An 18,542-nucleotide genomic window follows, 5' to 3' on the forward strand; every position below is an offset into this window, starting at 1 on the left:
CTTTACTGTTTACATATGAGAAGAACATGAAACACAAAACGTTTTTGCAGAATGTGTTATTTAATAACGCATCAATCCAGGAGTAATGACAACATCCAGATTAGACAGTATATATCGAAGACTCTTGAGGTTGTTAATGAAATTTTAATTTCAGAATTAATCAGTGTAAGGCAGTAAACAGGGCTTGTGAGCCGACAGAACCGTGTGCATGTTCACTCGCTGTATGTAACGTGTTAACGGTTGCACTCGTTAAACTTATTAAACGTTAGCTCGTAAGTAAATAATTGTCTACCTTTCCGTGGCCTCTTAAATGAAATTGTCTTCTTCTGGTATTTGTAACGTTGTCAGTACAAACTCTCTTGTGGTTATGTAGTGTTGTGTGGAGGCTAAACAGCAGAAAACCTAACGTTGCCGATTTTGTTTACAGCCGTTAGCTAACCGGGTGGAAGCTAACCCCAGTTAGGTGGCTGGCTAAACGCTATTGGCTAGCGGTTTCTTTAATTCTGGTGAAAATTTGGTCAAAGTTCAACAAAACGTAGAATCAATTTATCACCACCGACCGTATTTACAAGAGACCGAGATTTAGACGCATGCAATGCTAGTGTGAGTGATTTCTCCGTTAAAGACAACAATTAGGGTAATCAAGTTTCAACATTAGCTACCTTCCTCAGCGGTGTCCCATCTTGACTGGCTGCTCCACAGCAGTCCGTTTATTTAGCCAGTATGGAAGCGCTGACCGTTTTGCTATCTGTATGTAAACATTTCAACAGGCGTTCAGTTCAGTCTGCGGTTATCCTTTACGCACCCATGCGTTTCAGATTTACATGAAGTTTCCCCCCCCCTTCTTTTACTTCATAGTTATTCAGCTAGCGGTCAGGACATACTCAGAGAAACACGTGATTATGCGGCGTTTTTACCACTAGATGGAGACTAAGAGCAGTGATCCAGCCCGGTAAATACAGATTTTTTTTTTTATTTATATGCACGTACACAAGCCAAAATATGTGGTATAGTGCTGGATTTTCTTTTTGTGTAACATCATACAAAAGTAGTATACGAGTACAGTACATTTATCAGCCTCTTATCAGTCCACCAAACAACACGATTTCAATGATTTTATAAGAATATAACTTGAACTGCAATCTGCAACCACCATTTGTGGTTTTGTCTGGCAGTACCATTTGTTCCTATCAGACTTTAACTTTCCCACATCGTCACAGCTTACATTCTTTTTGATCCTTGATCTGTTGTTGACACGTGTGTGATATGAAATGTCTTCTGGGTCATTCATCTGACATTAACGTAAGTGTCGGCACTCACTGAGGCCTTCTTGGGCTGGGCATTCAAAAATGCCCTTTTTAGCACCTGCAGGAGTTTAAAAAACCTTCATCCCCAGATTGCATCATGTAATTACAATAACAAGACATGTCATCTGTGCGAATCCAGTGTCTCCTGCTGATCTGGCATCGTTCTTCTTGTCATCCCGTGCAGCAGGTGTGATTTAAATGTTTTTGCATCGTACACCCATACGGTGTCTATTCCCTCCCCATCGGTGCGTTCAGGTACCCAGGTAGGGAAGGGGAAGCGGCAGGCCACCACCTTGGCTGTGCTCGGCAGCTCACTCGCCAACTTCAGCTCCAGCTGGTCCATCTGCAGACACAGACAGCAACAATTAGACGAAAGTTTTGGGGATCTGAAAGCACATTTTGTAAAATTAAAAAAGCAACTAGAACTTTGGGTGCTTTATATCAGAACTGCTGTTAAAAGAGCTCTTCTCGATACATCTGTGTCTGGCAGACCACAAAAGGACTATCACTTGCCGGCTGATTAAGCCACTGTACATCCTGGACACTTTACATTCTAAAAGTCATTCATTATATCTGTAGACTTATCTGCACCTATTTATGTCATCTGCACATATACGCACACTCTCATTTGCACATTTCTGTATCACTCATATATTTTGTTGATTTTTCTTTCAATTCTTATACTTATATCTTATTTTATTTTTTTTAAATTTCATTTTACCTTCACTTTATACCCTTCAGAAAGATAAATTCAGTTTCAACAATATTATGCCTCACTTTATCATTTACATATTACAACCAACAGATCACAGAGTTTCTACAAAGACATAAAATATTTAGTCACAGGTTTCTGGAACTTAACATTATAGTATTTTACTTTATAATCAATACAACAAAAGTCAGACAAAAAAGACAAAAATACAAAAACAAGACAAAATATTAGAAAAACGAGACACAAAATGACAAAAAATGGACAAATGACAAGCAAGACAAAAAACCCCACAAACTTACAAAAATGAGACAAAAACAGTGCATAAAATGAAACACAAAATGACAAAAATGAGTCAAAAAAACACAAGTGAAGACAAAAAAGAACACAAAATGACAAAAATAGAATTTTGTGTTGTCTTATTGTTGTTGAAGGATTCAGCTGTAAAGTCAGTTCAAGTCTAAGAAGTAATGCTACTTTAATGCTTAAGTTATTATTGTATGCTAAGAAAATGCCATAAATTATAAAAACAGCAGAACTCACCCATTTGAGGGACCCCGAAAATGACAACATTGGAATACTGAGCAAAACTGACCTAGTGAAAGAATGAGAAACATTCTGATTAACAATAGTAAAAAGTCACCTCGTGTGTTTTCATTTTGTTTCTCCATGATATCCGATGCAACCACATTATACCGCACTACTCCAGTGCCACTAACCTTCCACAAGTCAGAGATGTGGAATGAGGTGGAGCGGTGGACTCCCTCTCTCCAGGCCTTGTAGCGAGAATACCACACCAGCCAGGGGTTTAGCTCAAAGCCAGACGCTTGAAATCCATGTTTAGCTGCTGCAATCACCTGACAGAAAACAAAGTCAGTACAGTAGCAGCAGTAAGCAGCCTGATGGAAAGAAAGTCTGGTAATACTTGTGAGATTTCTGCAGTAAAAGTCCACAGGCAACATGCAGTTGCACTCAAACCAGGTAGATTAGTGAGGACTGAAGGCTCTTTTGAGAATTCATAAAATAAAAAACAAAAACAAAAAAAACAAAGTCATCTTGGACTAAAGTCTGGTCATCTCACACAACCAAATATGAAGCCCGTTAGAGGGCTATGCATGTATCGAAAGAAACTCCAATAACTAAAATTTAAATGGCATAAGTCATTTTGAGGAACCACTCCCGCTAAGACAAACGTCTTTTTTGCAGCACAACCATTGCATTCAACTACACACAACCAAGCACGCCTGACCAACCAGAAAATATTCACACTGATTTTGTAGAATTTCAGGGGATTTCATTTGGCATTGAAATGCCTATAAACAATGTAAATGCATCAGTTTTCTAAATAATGTGTTTGTAAAAAGTTTGTATCGACAAGAGCCTGTATGATATAGGGTTAGCTGGGGGTTTAGTTGCAGCTCTTGTAAAACCTACTGTGGAAACGAACTGCAGAAAAATAATGCCTGAGCCAAAAAACAAGAACAAAAGGCTGGATGGACAAAATGTGAATTCAAACTGCATTCTCTTACTGTATGAGTTTTATAAGCAATTTAAAAAAGCATAATTTTAAGCAAATGTTTTAATTTAATTTTTACTAAATTAAGGGTTGCACAAAAAGATCATTATACTGTTGAAGAGTTCTCATGTCTTTCAACGTGGCAGTTATTTAAATGATAAGAGGGACCCCCCAAAAATGACTATTTGGCCAATAGTGATTTGATAATTGTGGTTATTAGTCTCAGCTTGCGTCACCACTATAAAACTGTCTGAGCCTGTCTTCACTTACAATCCTTCCATCTCCGCTCCCGATGTCCACGCAGGGTCCCTGATCTTGCCTGTAGCACCCTGAGGACATTCTCCACCTGAGCTGTGGTCGCAGGTACGAACGGGAGGCAGATCTTCCTCAAGCAGGAGCCACGAACGGAGCAGCCACGGCGTACAGGGCGACCAGAGACCCTCCCACCACCCCAGTGACCACCAGACCGAGCCGGCTTCTGCCTTTCCTCTCCTTCACATCCCCGGTAGACTGTCCGAGTCCAGGAAAAGCTCGTCTTGCGACATGATGCTAGCTGAACGAGAACGTTTTACTTTATAGGAAGCTAATAAATAGTTAGCTGAATTCCCAGAATGACAGCTGCTAAAGCTAGCAAGCTAGTAGCTCGTCAAGGTTAAACTATCGTAAATAAGATTAAATATTATTCAAAACAAACTGTAAATGTTTACTATGCTCACTTGCAAGTGTAAACAATATTATAAACCAAAGATTTAGCAACTGACAGTAGTCGTCCAGTTATTCATAACTCGTGCATTCTGTAAGATGACCTGTGCAGCGCTGTTATCAGTCCGGCTGGATGACGAAGACCGGCTGCTTAAGATTCCTTCACGCTGATAATCTAAAAATATTAGACTATCGTAACAGGTTAATTTCTTTTAATAATTTAATGATGAAGCTTGATGTTTAATATGTTCTTTACTAATTACAGGTAGTCTTTTCTGTAAATTTTGATGTTTCTGACTTATAGCTCATGAAATCAATATTTCTGTAGCTTAAATTATTAGAATATTTCCTGAGATCAATCAAAAAAACTATTTATACTACAAACATTTCCAGCTTCTGAGAAGTATGCTCATTTATATATGCAATACTTAGCTGGGGTTCCTTTTACCACCAGTTACTGGAACAATGTGGTAATCCTTAGCCGTCCCTGTTCCTTGTGCGCCTTTTCCTGCCACACTTGCCTTTGCCTAATATTATTTGATAACTTGATAATACTTTTTAGCAATGACCTTCTGTGGCCTATCCTGTGGACTATCGTCTTCTGGACAACTGTCAAGTCAGCAGTCTTCTGAACTAGATCAAGAGGTACACGGTATTTATAGATATGATGTTTTAAGCTGTTGACCATAATTATAAAAATCAAAATAGAAAATGCTTGAAATATTTGAATAAAATATATTACATTTTGACTCTTCTAAATAAATGATTGAAAATACTAACATTTTTCATATAATTTTATGCAATGCATTAGTAAATACACACACTAAATGATTCAAGTAAAGGACACTATTTATTTAAATGAAAAACAAACAGAAATAACTCATTCACAGGTCAGGTATAATGCCAAAAAGTGACTGTTTGCCAAAAACCACCCAGTTTATGGCTCTCAAACATTTACACTGACTTTTAGCTTCTTTTTTCTTTATTTTTCTTTATCAGAAGGTCTAAACAAGCAAATATTCATTCCTTTGTATTATTTTTAGTGTATGAAATGCATGTCCTTGTAAATTTTAACTTTTAAAGAAACACTTGTAGATAATACCACAGTGTCATTTCCAGTGTTGCATTTGGCATGTGTTTTTCAACTAAACTGTAATTCACTTTGTTTACCAATGGCTTATAAATAAAATACAGAAATGATCTTTTTCTTGCAAAGATCTTATGGGCCGTAATCTTCAAAACTAACCTAAATTAATGGAATCAATTCATTTTGATGCAGTAATAGCCTTTCTTTCACAGTATAGTGGCTGCAAACACTATTTGGCTGGTGAACAGCATTATATGAGCTGAATTAGTCCTGCATATGAATTACATAAAATAATATGACATCTAACATTTTACCAAACACATTTGTCTTGCTGTCCGTGGTGCATTAATGCCCATATACATAGGAAAAGATGCTTACAATCATTCATTCACAAAGTGATTTCATTTATGGTGTAATTATACATCTCAGATTTGAAATTAAACAAGGAACAAAAAAAAGGAAAGTGTGATCCAGTGGAATGGGAGGCATTAATCAAGTCAAGTGTTTCTCAAGTCGCAGGTTCATATGACATTAAACCTGGATTTCACTTGGGATATATGACACAAATAAACACTCAAACAAGAGCTGTAATGATCAGGCAGTAACACTCTACAACTTAAGTTTCAGTTGATTAAAGGGTAGATTACGAGATTCTGCTATCGTTTCCTCAAATTTACCATTATCCAACCTGCTACCGTTATTCCCCCCATTCATTTTGAAAGGCAGTTCCATCTGGGTGAACCGTTTTCTTTTGTCTTGAATTAGAAGTCATTAGACAGTGTACGATGGACAGCGTGGTCCAGCCCTGACATGCCGTGGTGCATGGGATGGCGGTGCATGTGGTGCTGACTGGTGTGGGACCATTCATCCATCATCAGATCATCCTCCTCCTCCGCCCTGTACCCCTCAGCCCCATCCTGAGAGTAGCTGTGCTTCATCACCAGGATGCTCCGTCGACCTGTTGGCGTGTTGTGGTGAGACAAACATGGCGACTGCTGGCTCGCCATCATAGTGGCACCTGGGGTACAGAGCCACCCCGTCGGGTGCAATGGTGGCGTCCCTCATGCTCAGGTTGCTGCGGCTGCCGTGCAAGCTGCCCTGCTGGGAGCCACAGTGGTGGTCACGGATGCATTTGCTCTCCGAGCGTCGGAGCTTGTGGAACTTCTCGAAGTCCTCGGCCAGGGCAGGATCGGTCAAATCACCCGATGGGGCGCGACGCAGAGTGCAGAGCTCGTTAGTGAGGAGGCTCACACCCAGGGTGGAGGAGGGCAGGGTCGAAGTCGTCTCTGTGGAAACAAAGAACCATACCTACAGGTGCAGTAAATGTTCAGGAAAAAGAAAAAAGCTGTTATTATTTCTCAAACTGATTTTAAACTCTGTTTAGCTTTGGTTTCAGGTGTCTAGATACCAACAAATATGTGCATATTTTCATATATATGAATAAACTTCAGTAGACCGGAAGCAAAATTAATTTGTAGTTGGTCCAATATTAAATCTTTGTTCACTGCTGGTTGGTTTCCACAGAATGCTACATTTCTACTGTCTATTGAGAGGTAGGGTACAGTGGATTTATCAGCACTTGTAAGGAAAACCAAAGCACTGAGTGAAAAGAGGCTAAAGAACTCTGATTAAACATTAATGTAATGCTCACACTACAAGCAACAAATGTACAAAATGTTTCACCAGCAGTCTGAAAACACCATTAACTGCACCCCAAGCAACCTCTTTTATATCGAATTTGTAATGAGATATTATTTATATATGAATTTTAAAGCTCTCACCTGCGGATGATGTATTTCTTGCGAGGCTGTTTAATCTGGATGATGACGGAGATGGTGAGCAGGATGACAACCAGACCGCAGGTTATTCCAATGATAGTGAGGTTCGTGTTATCCAGCGTGTCCAGGATACTAGCTTCCTTTTCTCTAGTTAGGGACGCAACACAGAGAAAAAAAAAAAGAATCACAGGCATATGTTGTAAATACAGCTGGTTGGTTGGAGTTTCTCAGCCTGTGAGTCAGCTTACCTTTGCAGTGATTCTCGTCCCAGGGGTAAACACAGTTCTGGATTCCGTTGCAGACCAGCGTGTGGTTGATGCACATGTTGCTGTGGCAAAAGAACGTGTCTCCCTCACATGGAGCTGAAAAGCAAAAGAGGCATGCAGCTACAGACTAAACCAAGCAAGTCACTTCATTTCAGACAGATGCTATTTAAAGTTTCTTGCTGCTTTTCTGTCTGTAATTTAGTATTCTGTAATTTTACTATTCATGTACAGCCCTGTACATTGCTTTTTTGTCACTTGCATGGTTAAAAAAATACCGCCTGACAGCACGAATGAGACATTTTCTCACCATAGTACCTTTCAAAATGCAGTACTGTGTATTATCTACCATAATTGCCACATTTAAGCAAATCCTTTCACATGACAGTTTGATCAGCTGTTATAAAAATATAAATTAATGCGGCTTTAAAGTATAATCCAATCACTTGATAAATGTATATATTATTACTATAATGTCAACATTTGTAATTTAAATAAAAACAAAATCCCTACTGTCACTAAAGCCAGCTAATCTGATCTGATAAACTTCTTTTTCTGTCAAAACAAAAACAGTCATTCAGCTTCTTTCCTCCATGTAAACACTGATCTTCTGATGTCTGACAGAGAGATTCACCTCACGTTCGTGGGAAGGTGGTGAAGAGGATCTTGAACCGGCTCTTCCTGCTCCCCTCGTCTGCCCACAGCCTCACCACCCCTACAGAGGTCGCCAGCATGACGTCGTTAGCCACCGTGGAGCAGAACTTATTCTTCAGGCTGCTCGACCGAACTGCTGCCGTCATAGATGGCGACAAAGTTGCGCTTGCCACTCGTTTGAGTTGTGCATCTCGTACTCCAGGAAACGCATGTAGATCTGGGGAGGAAAAGAGGGTGCAAAGAATGGACCAAGGCTTATTAGCATCCACCTCCAAGCATTTTTTTCTGTAATCTGAGATGAATTTTCCTTTCTACATCTTTTTGGACACTTTATTGTCCATCGCATAGTAACAGAATTTGTCTTCGCTCAAAGACAAAGGTAGACAAACATGGCATTAACAATTAAAACTGTAAACATATCACAATAGAAATACCTTCTGAATACAAGTAATTACTGAGAAGAAACTAGTTTTCTGTTGTCTTAGTTATTTAATATAATGTGTGAGTCAAGTGTGCATTTTTTCGCATGTCAGCAGGTTTACTACAATATCTTTATAAAGAACTTTCAATTTCAATTTTACTCAATTTTGTATATATAATATTTGAGAGGAATCCTTCTAAATGCCTTGTGGTGTTTGGTTATAGGCGGCCATCTTGATTTTAGGCCTGAAAACAGCAAAAAATGTCAACTATGATACCTGTCAGCTATCTTAGAAAAAGTCCCGCCAATTATATATTGACCCAAATAAAAGTAGAACTTTTTTCCAAAAAGTGATTTAGCACCATATATTTTGCTATATATCTATTGTGTGCTGTGTACCTACAGTATGTCATACCCAAAATATGACACTCTATGCAATCTTATAGTTCGGACAGGTCAGCTGTCACAGTGTTAGCTATTTGAAGGGCTGACCACCTACTTCACTGCAAAAATGGTCATTTTCTCCATCCAGAAGAAAGTTTAGGCAGTGGTAGGTAGATAGTTTCTGAAGTTTTTAAATGAATGTGATTTCATGTGTCGTGTCACAGTTATGTTCTATACAACAGAGGGCTGACATACAGCATACAGACCTTTGCTCTTGGTGGAGCCTTGATGTACCACCTGCAGTCCACAGCTTCAGTCTGCTGCGCTTCGCCCTCCCTGGCTATCTGCGCCGATCTACAAAGCCTTCAGGACCGCTCAGCTCAAACTCACAAACTGTGGAGAGTGAATAGTTTTAGTCCTTTATACTTAAGCGGCCATTACAATGTCCAGTATTTTGTGTCACAGCTGCTGCTTGATTTGACTTTTACACATGGTAGACAGACACATCACTGCTAAAGAAGGCTGCTTTGTTTGCCTGTTACTGTTTGCTGTTCTTACACTTAAAATTTAGCATGTTGGCTCGTGCCATTTCTTAAAGATCTCCTCCAGGTATGTTTGATGTTGTGTAAAAATACTAAATGATGAGGTTCACATCTTCAGGTTTTATAAGAACCGGCAAATAAAATACAACGGCCTTCTGGAGTCCAACTGAACAGACTACACTGTACTACGGACTATACTACATGAGAGGTAACACTGGACAAAACACGCATTTGTGTGGAGTGGGACTTACAATTATGTGTGTAGTTTACTACAACATCTCTTATATTTTGTAGTTTTACTAATTGGTTTCGACAGCACTGCAGTCAACAATATCATTTTCTGAATATTTCTCACTAGTTTTACCTGCAAACACATGGTAGCCAAACTGGCTAAACTCTTAGCTTGTTTACTTATATATAAGCTTGTCTGACAATATTTGCTACCTCATTACTGTTTTCTTTCTACTTTTTTCTCCAGAAAGTCACCATGTTCCACAATGCAACAAAAATAAGCACTGAGGTTGTAATTATCTGTATTCCTACACTGGAACAATGCACTTCCTGCAGTATAAAAATGTGATTCAACAACTTATTCTCAATGCTAAAATCTCTTCTTAATTAAATTCTGCATTATTTCATGACATCTGCTTAGTGTAGAATTATCAGATAGAAAACACTCACAGGGTAGAGCTGGCAGGTCTCCAAAGCTCTTTAAACTCGGGATCTAAAAGCAGAACATAACAATAGTTGAAGTCGGTTTAAAGACGGCCTTTCATGTACAAAAACTGGTGAAAATGTATACGTACATCCATGGAGAAATTATTACCAATAACTTGAATGGATGAATGGATGCATATAATATATACAATATTCTATATAGTCTGTCACAACATTCAAACCATAAACAGGTTAATAATCTCTTTATAATGTAATGCTCTACTGGAAACTGTGGCTGGTTTAATGTTGTGGCTGATTGGTAACTAGCCTTAGCATAATCACACTATCACTCAAAATATTGGGGTCACCCAGGCAATTTCATGTTTCCATGAAAACTCACACTTTTATTCATGTGCTAACATAATTGCACAATGGTTTTCTGATTATGAATTAGTTTTTCGACACCATTAGCTAACACAATGTAGCATTAGAACACAGAAGTGATGGTTGCTGGAAATGTTCCTCTGTACCCCTATGGAGATATTCCATTAAAATGCAGCATTTTGCAGCTAGAATAGTCATTTACCACATTAACAATGTCTAGACTGTATTTCCGATTAATTTAATGTTGTCTTCATTGAAAATAACTGCTTTTCTTTAAAAATAAGGATATTTCTAAGTGACCCCTAGAAAAAGTGGATGGATATCGGCATGTAATATGTGCATTTAGCCATAGTATGCATAGATTTGTTTCGATGTTACAGTACAGAAGGAAGAAGATAATGAGATTTCAGAATAAAAGTATGTCATCTCCTGTTCTGTGGAAAGGGAAATGCCTCTATACGTGCAAATTCGCAACAACAAATTTTGTAGAGAGAAAAAAAAACGAAGATAAAAACATAAGTCTCTGACCTCTAGATTTTAGGTGAAGCACTAAGGAAACTAAATGCCGTGCAATAAAAATAAACAACATTAAAGACATATGGCAAAACTGAATAAAAACACAGCTGGTGGAAGCTTATGTAATCTCTGTACCAGCACATTGCATCTGCCCTCATTTCAACCTCCCTAAACCCTGATTCCCTTCATCAAAAAGGGGGAAAAAACTCACTCAGCATCAGGAAAGGGAACAGATATTGTGTTCTAAACCTTTGTGCTGATGAATCTATTTGCTCGGTGGATTATAAATCCTGATACAGCAGCTTAGGTCAGGAGAGATTAGACTCTGGCGGCGGGGATGACCTGGTGATAGAAACGTTGCTTCTGATTTTGAATTCTCTTGGAGGAACACAGTTTATGCAGGTAAAACACCAAAGAGTATGACATATAAAAATTCACAGTTTTTAAATGTTGTAAACAGAAGTATTGTGGAGTAGACAGCAAGGATTTTTTTAATCTAAAGTTTTTTTATAGTTTGGTTTTAGTTAATGCAGCACAGTGGACAGTCATTGGACTTGTCTGAGGCTCCAGTCAACAAGATTAATCCTCTCCTGTTTCTTAACCGTTTCTGCTTCAGGCTTGGCCAGATTATTCACATTCACTCCTGTGCATGTGCACGTGTGTGTGCATGTGATGCAACAATACATTCCCACAGGCTTGTACCCAATACAAGAACAAAACATAAAGGTCAGATAAAGGCGAGATAAGAATATAGGATGGTTTATCTAAATCATCTTCTGCCGTTATTCAGCTTGAAAATGAGTCGTAAAACAGCGACAGTGATGTGTAACGCAACATATAAAGATTAACTTTAACATGAGAGTTGAAGTTTTCATTTAAACTTCAACCAGTCTACAAAGGCAAATGTTGACTTTAAAGTAATGCACACAAGCTGAAAATTATAGCACAAACCTGTACATAACACCGTACTACATGTAGTAAAAATGAATTTTTAAGTATATTTGACAAGAAATCTATCAAGAATATGCCCAAAAGAATCTGTTGCACCACTTAACATGCTTTATGGATGCCATAAATGAGAGTTACAGACTACTTTTCAACAGATTTTACTTCAGTTACTTTCAGTTTGGCGTTACAAGATGCTGCAGCAAGTAAAATTTTAGGGGAAACGTTGAAAAAAATATATCTTTGTGCCATTAAATTGATATTAATCATTTAAATCTTTTTTAAAAATGTAATCCTCGTGTTTTGATTACAATCAGAGCAGCGTTGCGTGTTTCCGGTTTTCTTTAATGATGTCTTTTGTCTGATTGCAACAGTACAAAGTCATTAAGTCACATCAGAAGCTACAAAAGTAATTCCTACGGGTTTAATTAATCGCTCCACCCGGCGCTTTCACATCCACACTGTTAAGTGGACAGAGGCAGCGTGTAAATGTTATTTTGTCTCTTCAAACCAATCTTGGACTGGTGATTTTACACATTTACATTTACACTGCACATTATGTGATAAAGGCAATCTGAAAATTGTATTGTATTGTACAGTAGTTGCATTATAAATGTTAAATGCCTTTAACTGTAACCCCTTATGGCCATAACTTGCATACTTAGAAAACATTGCAGTGTTTACAATGTTTGCCAAAGCATATGTGCATGTTTGTGAATGTATTCCCTCCTGCTGCCACCTGATGGACGGAATTAGACAGGAGATTAACATTTGGCATTAAGGACTCCATTACATGTGGTGTAAATACACAGAAAACAGCTTTTACTGATCTGATCTGCCAATAAAGTATCTTCTTAAAGCTGATTAATTGCTCAAATGTGAAATCTGAAAGTAGACAAATGTGAGTTTTCTTTATGAGTTGTTAAAACTGAAGTACAAGAGGCGACTTTGCTGAAAACTGTGTCGGAAAATACAGAAGTTATATCGTTATTTCAGCAAAACAGCATTGAGCTGTGACAGGTTTGGCAAACAACCTCAGCCAACCTAAAAGACGAATGTGTTTCAGATAGATTTTTACCTCAGGGGATAAAGAAAAGTTTCACCATCATCACTTGAGGAATAAAAACAATAATGTGCAGAGTCTCAATCATGCTAAGAAACATGGAGGATGGATGGATGGATGGATGGATGGATGGATGGATGGACGGATGGACGGATGGACAGAGGGATGCAGATTAATCTTTGGCCCTTGTCAGTGAGGTTGCCTATAAATCTGTTAATAAAGCCTCTGCCTCGGACTCCTTTAAGCTGCTACTGCGGCTCAGCGCTGACAAGCTGTATTCCCCTGAAGACAAGCTTCATTAACTCTCGTGTGTGTGAGACGGAGTGAACAAGTGCCTCTGTGAGTGTGTATGTGCATGTGAGTGGAAGTGTTTGTTGCACGCCTCTTCTGTCAGCTGCAGCTGCACTACGGATGGAAATGAAGCACATTCCCAGCAGCATGCAACCAGATTACTACCAAAGTAGCAATATGCCACTTTTTAGCATGTCATGCGCAGCTAAAGATCTTTTTAAAAGGGCCCAGGACAAGAGCACTCTAGCTAACCTGGAAAATCACAGCACTCTGAGTTGAAGGGTCTAGTTCATGCCCAGCAAAACCTATCTCTTCTACATGGATGGGTGAATTAGATATGACTAGTTTGAGCTTTCCTCCAGTTCTTAATCTTAATCCTGGTGAAACAGTTAAGTTTCTGAATACAAGGTCAGAGGATAAAACCCTGATGCAGCCACTGTTGGGCCTTAACCCTTCCTGCTCCAGGACCTCTGTACCATTTCACAGTACCGTAAAAATGTATTTGTGATAATTAAAATCTTGTAAAGTACTTAGAACTTTTGCCAAAAAAAAAGGTGACATAAAGACGATCAATTTTCCTCCACTGACGTCACATGATTTCCTGTTAAGCCACATTGTTCAGTTATTCAAATACAAAAAAAAACAAAGCTGAATTGTTAATTATTCAACCATTATTCTTAATGTATTTGAAATGAAACTAACACATGACAATGAAATGGCAGTTCAGCATGATATTGATGTCTAATCACTGGAATCTGATGAAAATGAGACTCTGGATTACAAGTTAGGTACACGTAAACTGAATATGACCTTCTTCAATAAATTGGCGGGTATAGAATAAACTGGATATTATTTTTGTTTTCATTGCTGTGAGTAAAACACTTTGATGGAGAGCTAAAGCAGCATGAACTGACTTTTCTCTGGCATCATGTCAGTGTACAGTTTCATATTTGCAGCATATTCATGTTTGCTCTTCCTTCAGCGTTATTTTGTGAAAAATTTTCATGTTTATGATTTTCTAACCAAATATAGTTTTGTACAACAGGTCCTACACCTGATGAAACTTCAGACTGTAATTTTCATTTACCCCAGTAACATTTACACTGCATGATGCAAAAGCAACTTTCAAAAAATATGTGGTGAATACACAGTACAAATAAATAACCTGTTTCCTCCCTAAATGCTCTATTGCATTCTGTGGATAGTTGCTATTTTTGTGTATTTTTTGCAATTTGGTGCTGACAAGTAACTTGCAATGAGGTTAGTCAAACTTTTAAATAATAAAAAGGATGAAAATGAACCAAACAGTTGAGTGTCGGGCCATAAAACAAAATAAGATGCTGAAATTACCCTAAAACTGAGGAGAACTGGCAAAATCGGGTGATTATTCTAAAGGGGTTGTGACAATGAGAAATTTCACTTTACACATAGTATTCATTTTTAATAAAATAGCAGTTTTAAGGAAAAGCTATAAGCCACACCTCCCTGTAGTCTCTTTATCATCTGACAGAACTTGGTCTTCCACCACTCACCTTTAGTGAAGTTGTAGCGTGCAGAGAAACCAATGGCTCCAGTTCGCCATCCGCCACAAACTTGATGTACAGACGGCCCACTGGAGCGACGTACGCAGGGCTTTCCTGCCCGCAAGTAGCGACCAATGATGGCGAGAAACCAAGGGGCCGTCGCGAACTTCGATGTGGTCAAAACTTGCACTCCCAGGACGGCTCGATGGAGTACTTCTCATCGAAAGAACAGGTCGATTGCACTGTCGGGGAGAGGCTGCAGCAGGAGGAGAGGTCAGATTAAAAAACAGGAAAAGCTGGAAAGTAGCTGTGAGGTTTAAAAAAAAAGTCTCACCTTCTATTATGTAAATGCATTCCCTCTCAGGCGGGGTATTTCTCGGGGTAGTTGGGTGAAGTGAAAGTGCCTCATCAGGCTCCTTTATCCAGTCCACACTGTCCGGCTGGTGTCACACGGAGTTGTTCTTCACTGGAACAGGCAAACAGTAGAAATAGGGTGACAGGCACAAGAAATGACACAGCCTGCACATTCTATTCTACCATTCGTCCTCTAAAAATCTTACTAATTGGTTGTGGCATGAATTTTACTTCGCATCTGGGGTAGTAGATGTAATTTTTCTCGGATGGTTAGGGTAGTTTTAATTATGAGAGACTCCAAACATAATGAGTATTTTGTTTCTTCTCAGAATGAAAAACTCCCCCACCACACAAACAGAACGATCATTATTTATATTCTATAATGAGACTCTCCAGTGAGTGCTCATTAGAAGCTTGTCATCGCTCTGATTACCCAAAGAATACACCCACGTTTCCCCAAAGACTGTTCCAAAGATCATTTAAAAATTTCACTATATTGTACTGTGAGTTAGGCATTATGTGCTCAGAGTCACAGATTAATTTATTTATGAGCTACCACAGTAACTAATTACTGTTTTTGTTGTTTTTAATTAAAATATTCATTATTAATTTGTCACTTAGTCAACTGAATGTCAAAAAATAGAAAAAAATGTGCATCACAACTAAAGAGCTCAGTGGGATTTCTGTGGTTTTGTCTGATATTAGTACATTTGAGTATCAAGCTGCTCAGTCATTTTCTTTTGGGTCAAATGAATCCCTCGTAACATATGCATTAATTCATTAATGTGTAATATTAATTTGTAAATAAGTTGAGCTGTCTTTCCGTGAAAAAAACAAAACAAATTCTCTGATTGGTTCATGGTGACCTCAGGATGTGAACGGATACCTTGAGTTTTGGTTTTGGTTGATGTGGCACCAGACAGCACGGACGAGATGAGGCTTGCTGCTAAAGCTGAGAGAATACAAGGAAAACGAGATTATGTTACCCATCAGCAAGCAGCTTAAACTTCTCAAAAATACAGAAAAACAGGAGGAAAAATGACTGCAGAAGTTGTACCAGAGGGGAGGAAACACAACAAATGGAGCGTAGGATTCTAAACCTTTGCTTTGTCAGGATTCATTTGACAGAAAGATGATATTTAAAGGTTTAACGTTTGTTTTATTTTTTGAATCAGATGCATCTATGAAACCTGTTCATAGCGGTAAACTCACCGATGGGCAGCAGAAGTTTGTGCACCATTTCTGTTCCCTGAGGATGAGCAGCTCGGTCTCAGATATTGCCATTAAATTGTCTTGACTAAAATCAGTTCCTGAGCCTCCGTTTTTTGGGGTAAAAAAGATAAATAAAAGTGTTGTTCAATCCATCAGTTCTTCTTAAAATGCGTCAAACCTGAGAGTAAACACTTCGGCATGTTCATCCATCTCTCTCTCTCTCTGTCTCCCCGACAGCTCAAAGGATTACTCTCTCGTCCGCCACAAACCTTCACAATTTTTTGCTCCACCTTTGGGCTGCATTAATCCTCTCACAAGATATTCATTCACAAAGCTGTGTGTGTGTGTGTGTGTGTGTGATGGCTTAACTTGTCCTCCACCATCATGATCAGCATTACCAAAGCAACGCCACAATAAAATAAAAATATTTCCAGTTATACATATTTCATTTACTCATCATCATCACTATTGCTGTTATTATTATTGTTGTTGTTATTAATAGTAGTAGGAGTGTTATTGTTTATTAATTACCATGGCGACCACATATATTTTTTTACATGTTAGCTGGGACAGCATCCATGTCACATTCTCAAGAAATACACTTTCTGGCAGAATTACGGGATTCTTTCAATGATTTAGTTTTTAGTTGTCAACATAATTTTACTATAATTTTGCAACATAGCATCTTTACATTTCCATATTATTTTTTTATTAAGGACATTTTTCTTCTTTTTTAAAATTATTTTATTCATTTGTCTTTATATTTCTACTTTTATTAGCCTTTTTATGGATTCATTATTTGATTAATATTTCTTTATATGGCAACATTATTTATTTTTTATTTTATTTATTTGTCTTTATATTTCCACTTGTATTTGCTTATTCTTTTCTAGATTTATTTTTGTAATTTGGCACTCTCAGTACTCCATATGGAACAGTGCTACAACAAGAAGAAGCCTTAAAGGGAGAAGCGTCATCCATGCATGCAGATGCAGGAGACCTGGCTTTAACATTGTAAAGTAATGGACAATCCTCTGCTCAGGCACTGCTGACGCATCGGTGGCTTGCTGAGGGGTTTTTCTTTTTCTTTTGGAGGGTCTGAAAAGCTCTGCTGTAGCCAAGAGGGGGCAGCAGATGCTAGCAGAAGATCATAAATGTTGCAAGGCTTGGGCAGTGCCACTGGATTTATTATACTGTAAAGTCCCTTAAACTTTGAAAACGCAGCCAGTTATCAGTAATTCCTTTATTCCACCTTAATATTTTTTATTTTACTATTTTTTTTTCAGTTTTTTACGTTTCATAGTCCCAATGTTTGATCGCTAAATAGATAAAATAATTTGCAGAATCCCAGATTGACCGAAAACACAGATCTGTCAGGGTGCAGTGCTTGGATCTGGTACAGCGTATATTTCTCATTGTATCCTACTTTTATTGATTTTATTATTATTATTGTTGCATCCCTGCTGATGCTTTCAGATCATAGTGTGAGTGTATCTTGGTACATTCTCATGTTTCTCTTTATTTCAGCATGGCAAGAAATGATTGTGAGGGTAGTTTAACTATACTATAAGTAGCAATGAAGTTGTTAGAAAGTAAGACTTGATCATTTTGATCACGTTAAAGTTGAAATCTGGGTTGAGTCCTAGCTGAAATTGTCTACCCATGTTGGACACATAAAACCTAAATGTGATTCTGTGCCATATGCAGGGTCCTTTGTTTGCATTATTTGATGCATATTTCCTTCATTTTGCTTTTGTATCTTAATAGCAGCTTAAAAGAAGATGCCTTCTTCTTCTTCTGTGCTGATGGACTGTCAGTACAGAGCATGTTGGAGAAGAGGAAGCATAAAGAAGGGGAGAAAGTATATAAAGACACACACACACATGCGCGCACACACACACACACACACACACACACACACACTGCCCACAAACTTTCACAAATGTTCTAGTGTGTGTTAAGGCAGATGAATCAGTGCTTTGTGGTCGTGTTGTAGGGGGAATACTGGCCACCCTGCTGGCTGCTGCTGCTGCTGCCATTCTCACAAACAGTAATGATGTGGAGATCTTAAGAAAAGCAACCGGCCAAGCACAGATAGATGAGATGCACTTGTGAGAATTTTCCACTGTTTTTGCACCGACACTGCACAGATATAGAGAAAATAATACTACAAGAGGCCATATCACAAGGGTCAATATATAACTGAGGGACTTTTGAAGTCCATGGGATATATC

General features: G+C 38.3%; 1 protein-coding gene and 1 pseudogene across 1 annotated transcript; both read right to left on the bottom strand.

Moving 5' to 3' along the window:
* Nucleotides 1-957: 957 nt before the first annotated feature.
* atpsckmt (fATP synthase c subunit lysine N-methyltransferase) lies at nucleotides 958-4,426 on the bottom strand. Its single transcript, XM_022191688.2, is given in 7 exon segments — nucleotides 958-1,650; nucleotides 2,561-2,611; nucleotides 2,736-2,873; nucleotides 3,803-3,832; nucleotides 3,834-3,925; nucleotides 3,928-4,050; nucleotides 4,053-4,426. Coding segments are annotated over 7 exon segments (681 nt in total). The 5' UTR covers nucleotides 4,078-4,426; the 3' UTR covers nucleotides 958-1,428.
* Nucleotides 4,427-6,003: 1,577 nt separating this feature from the next.
* LOC110949558 (neuropilin and tolloid-like protein 1) lies at nucleotides 6,004-16,529 on the bottom strand (annotated as a pseudogene).
* Nucleotides 16,530-18,542: the final 2,013 nt, after the last annotated feature.

The sequence above is a fragment of the Acanthochromis polyacanthus genome, chromosome 9 (genome assembly GCF_021347895.1).
Source record: "Acanthochromis polyacanthus isolate Apoly-LR-REF ecotype Palm Island chromosome 9, KAUST_Apoly_ChrSc, whole genome shotgun sequence".
In the NCBI taxonomy this organism is placed as follows: domain Eukaryota; kingdom Metazoa; phylum Chordata; class Actinopteri; family Pomacentridae; genus Acanthochromis; species Acanthochromis polyacanthus.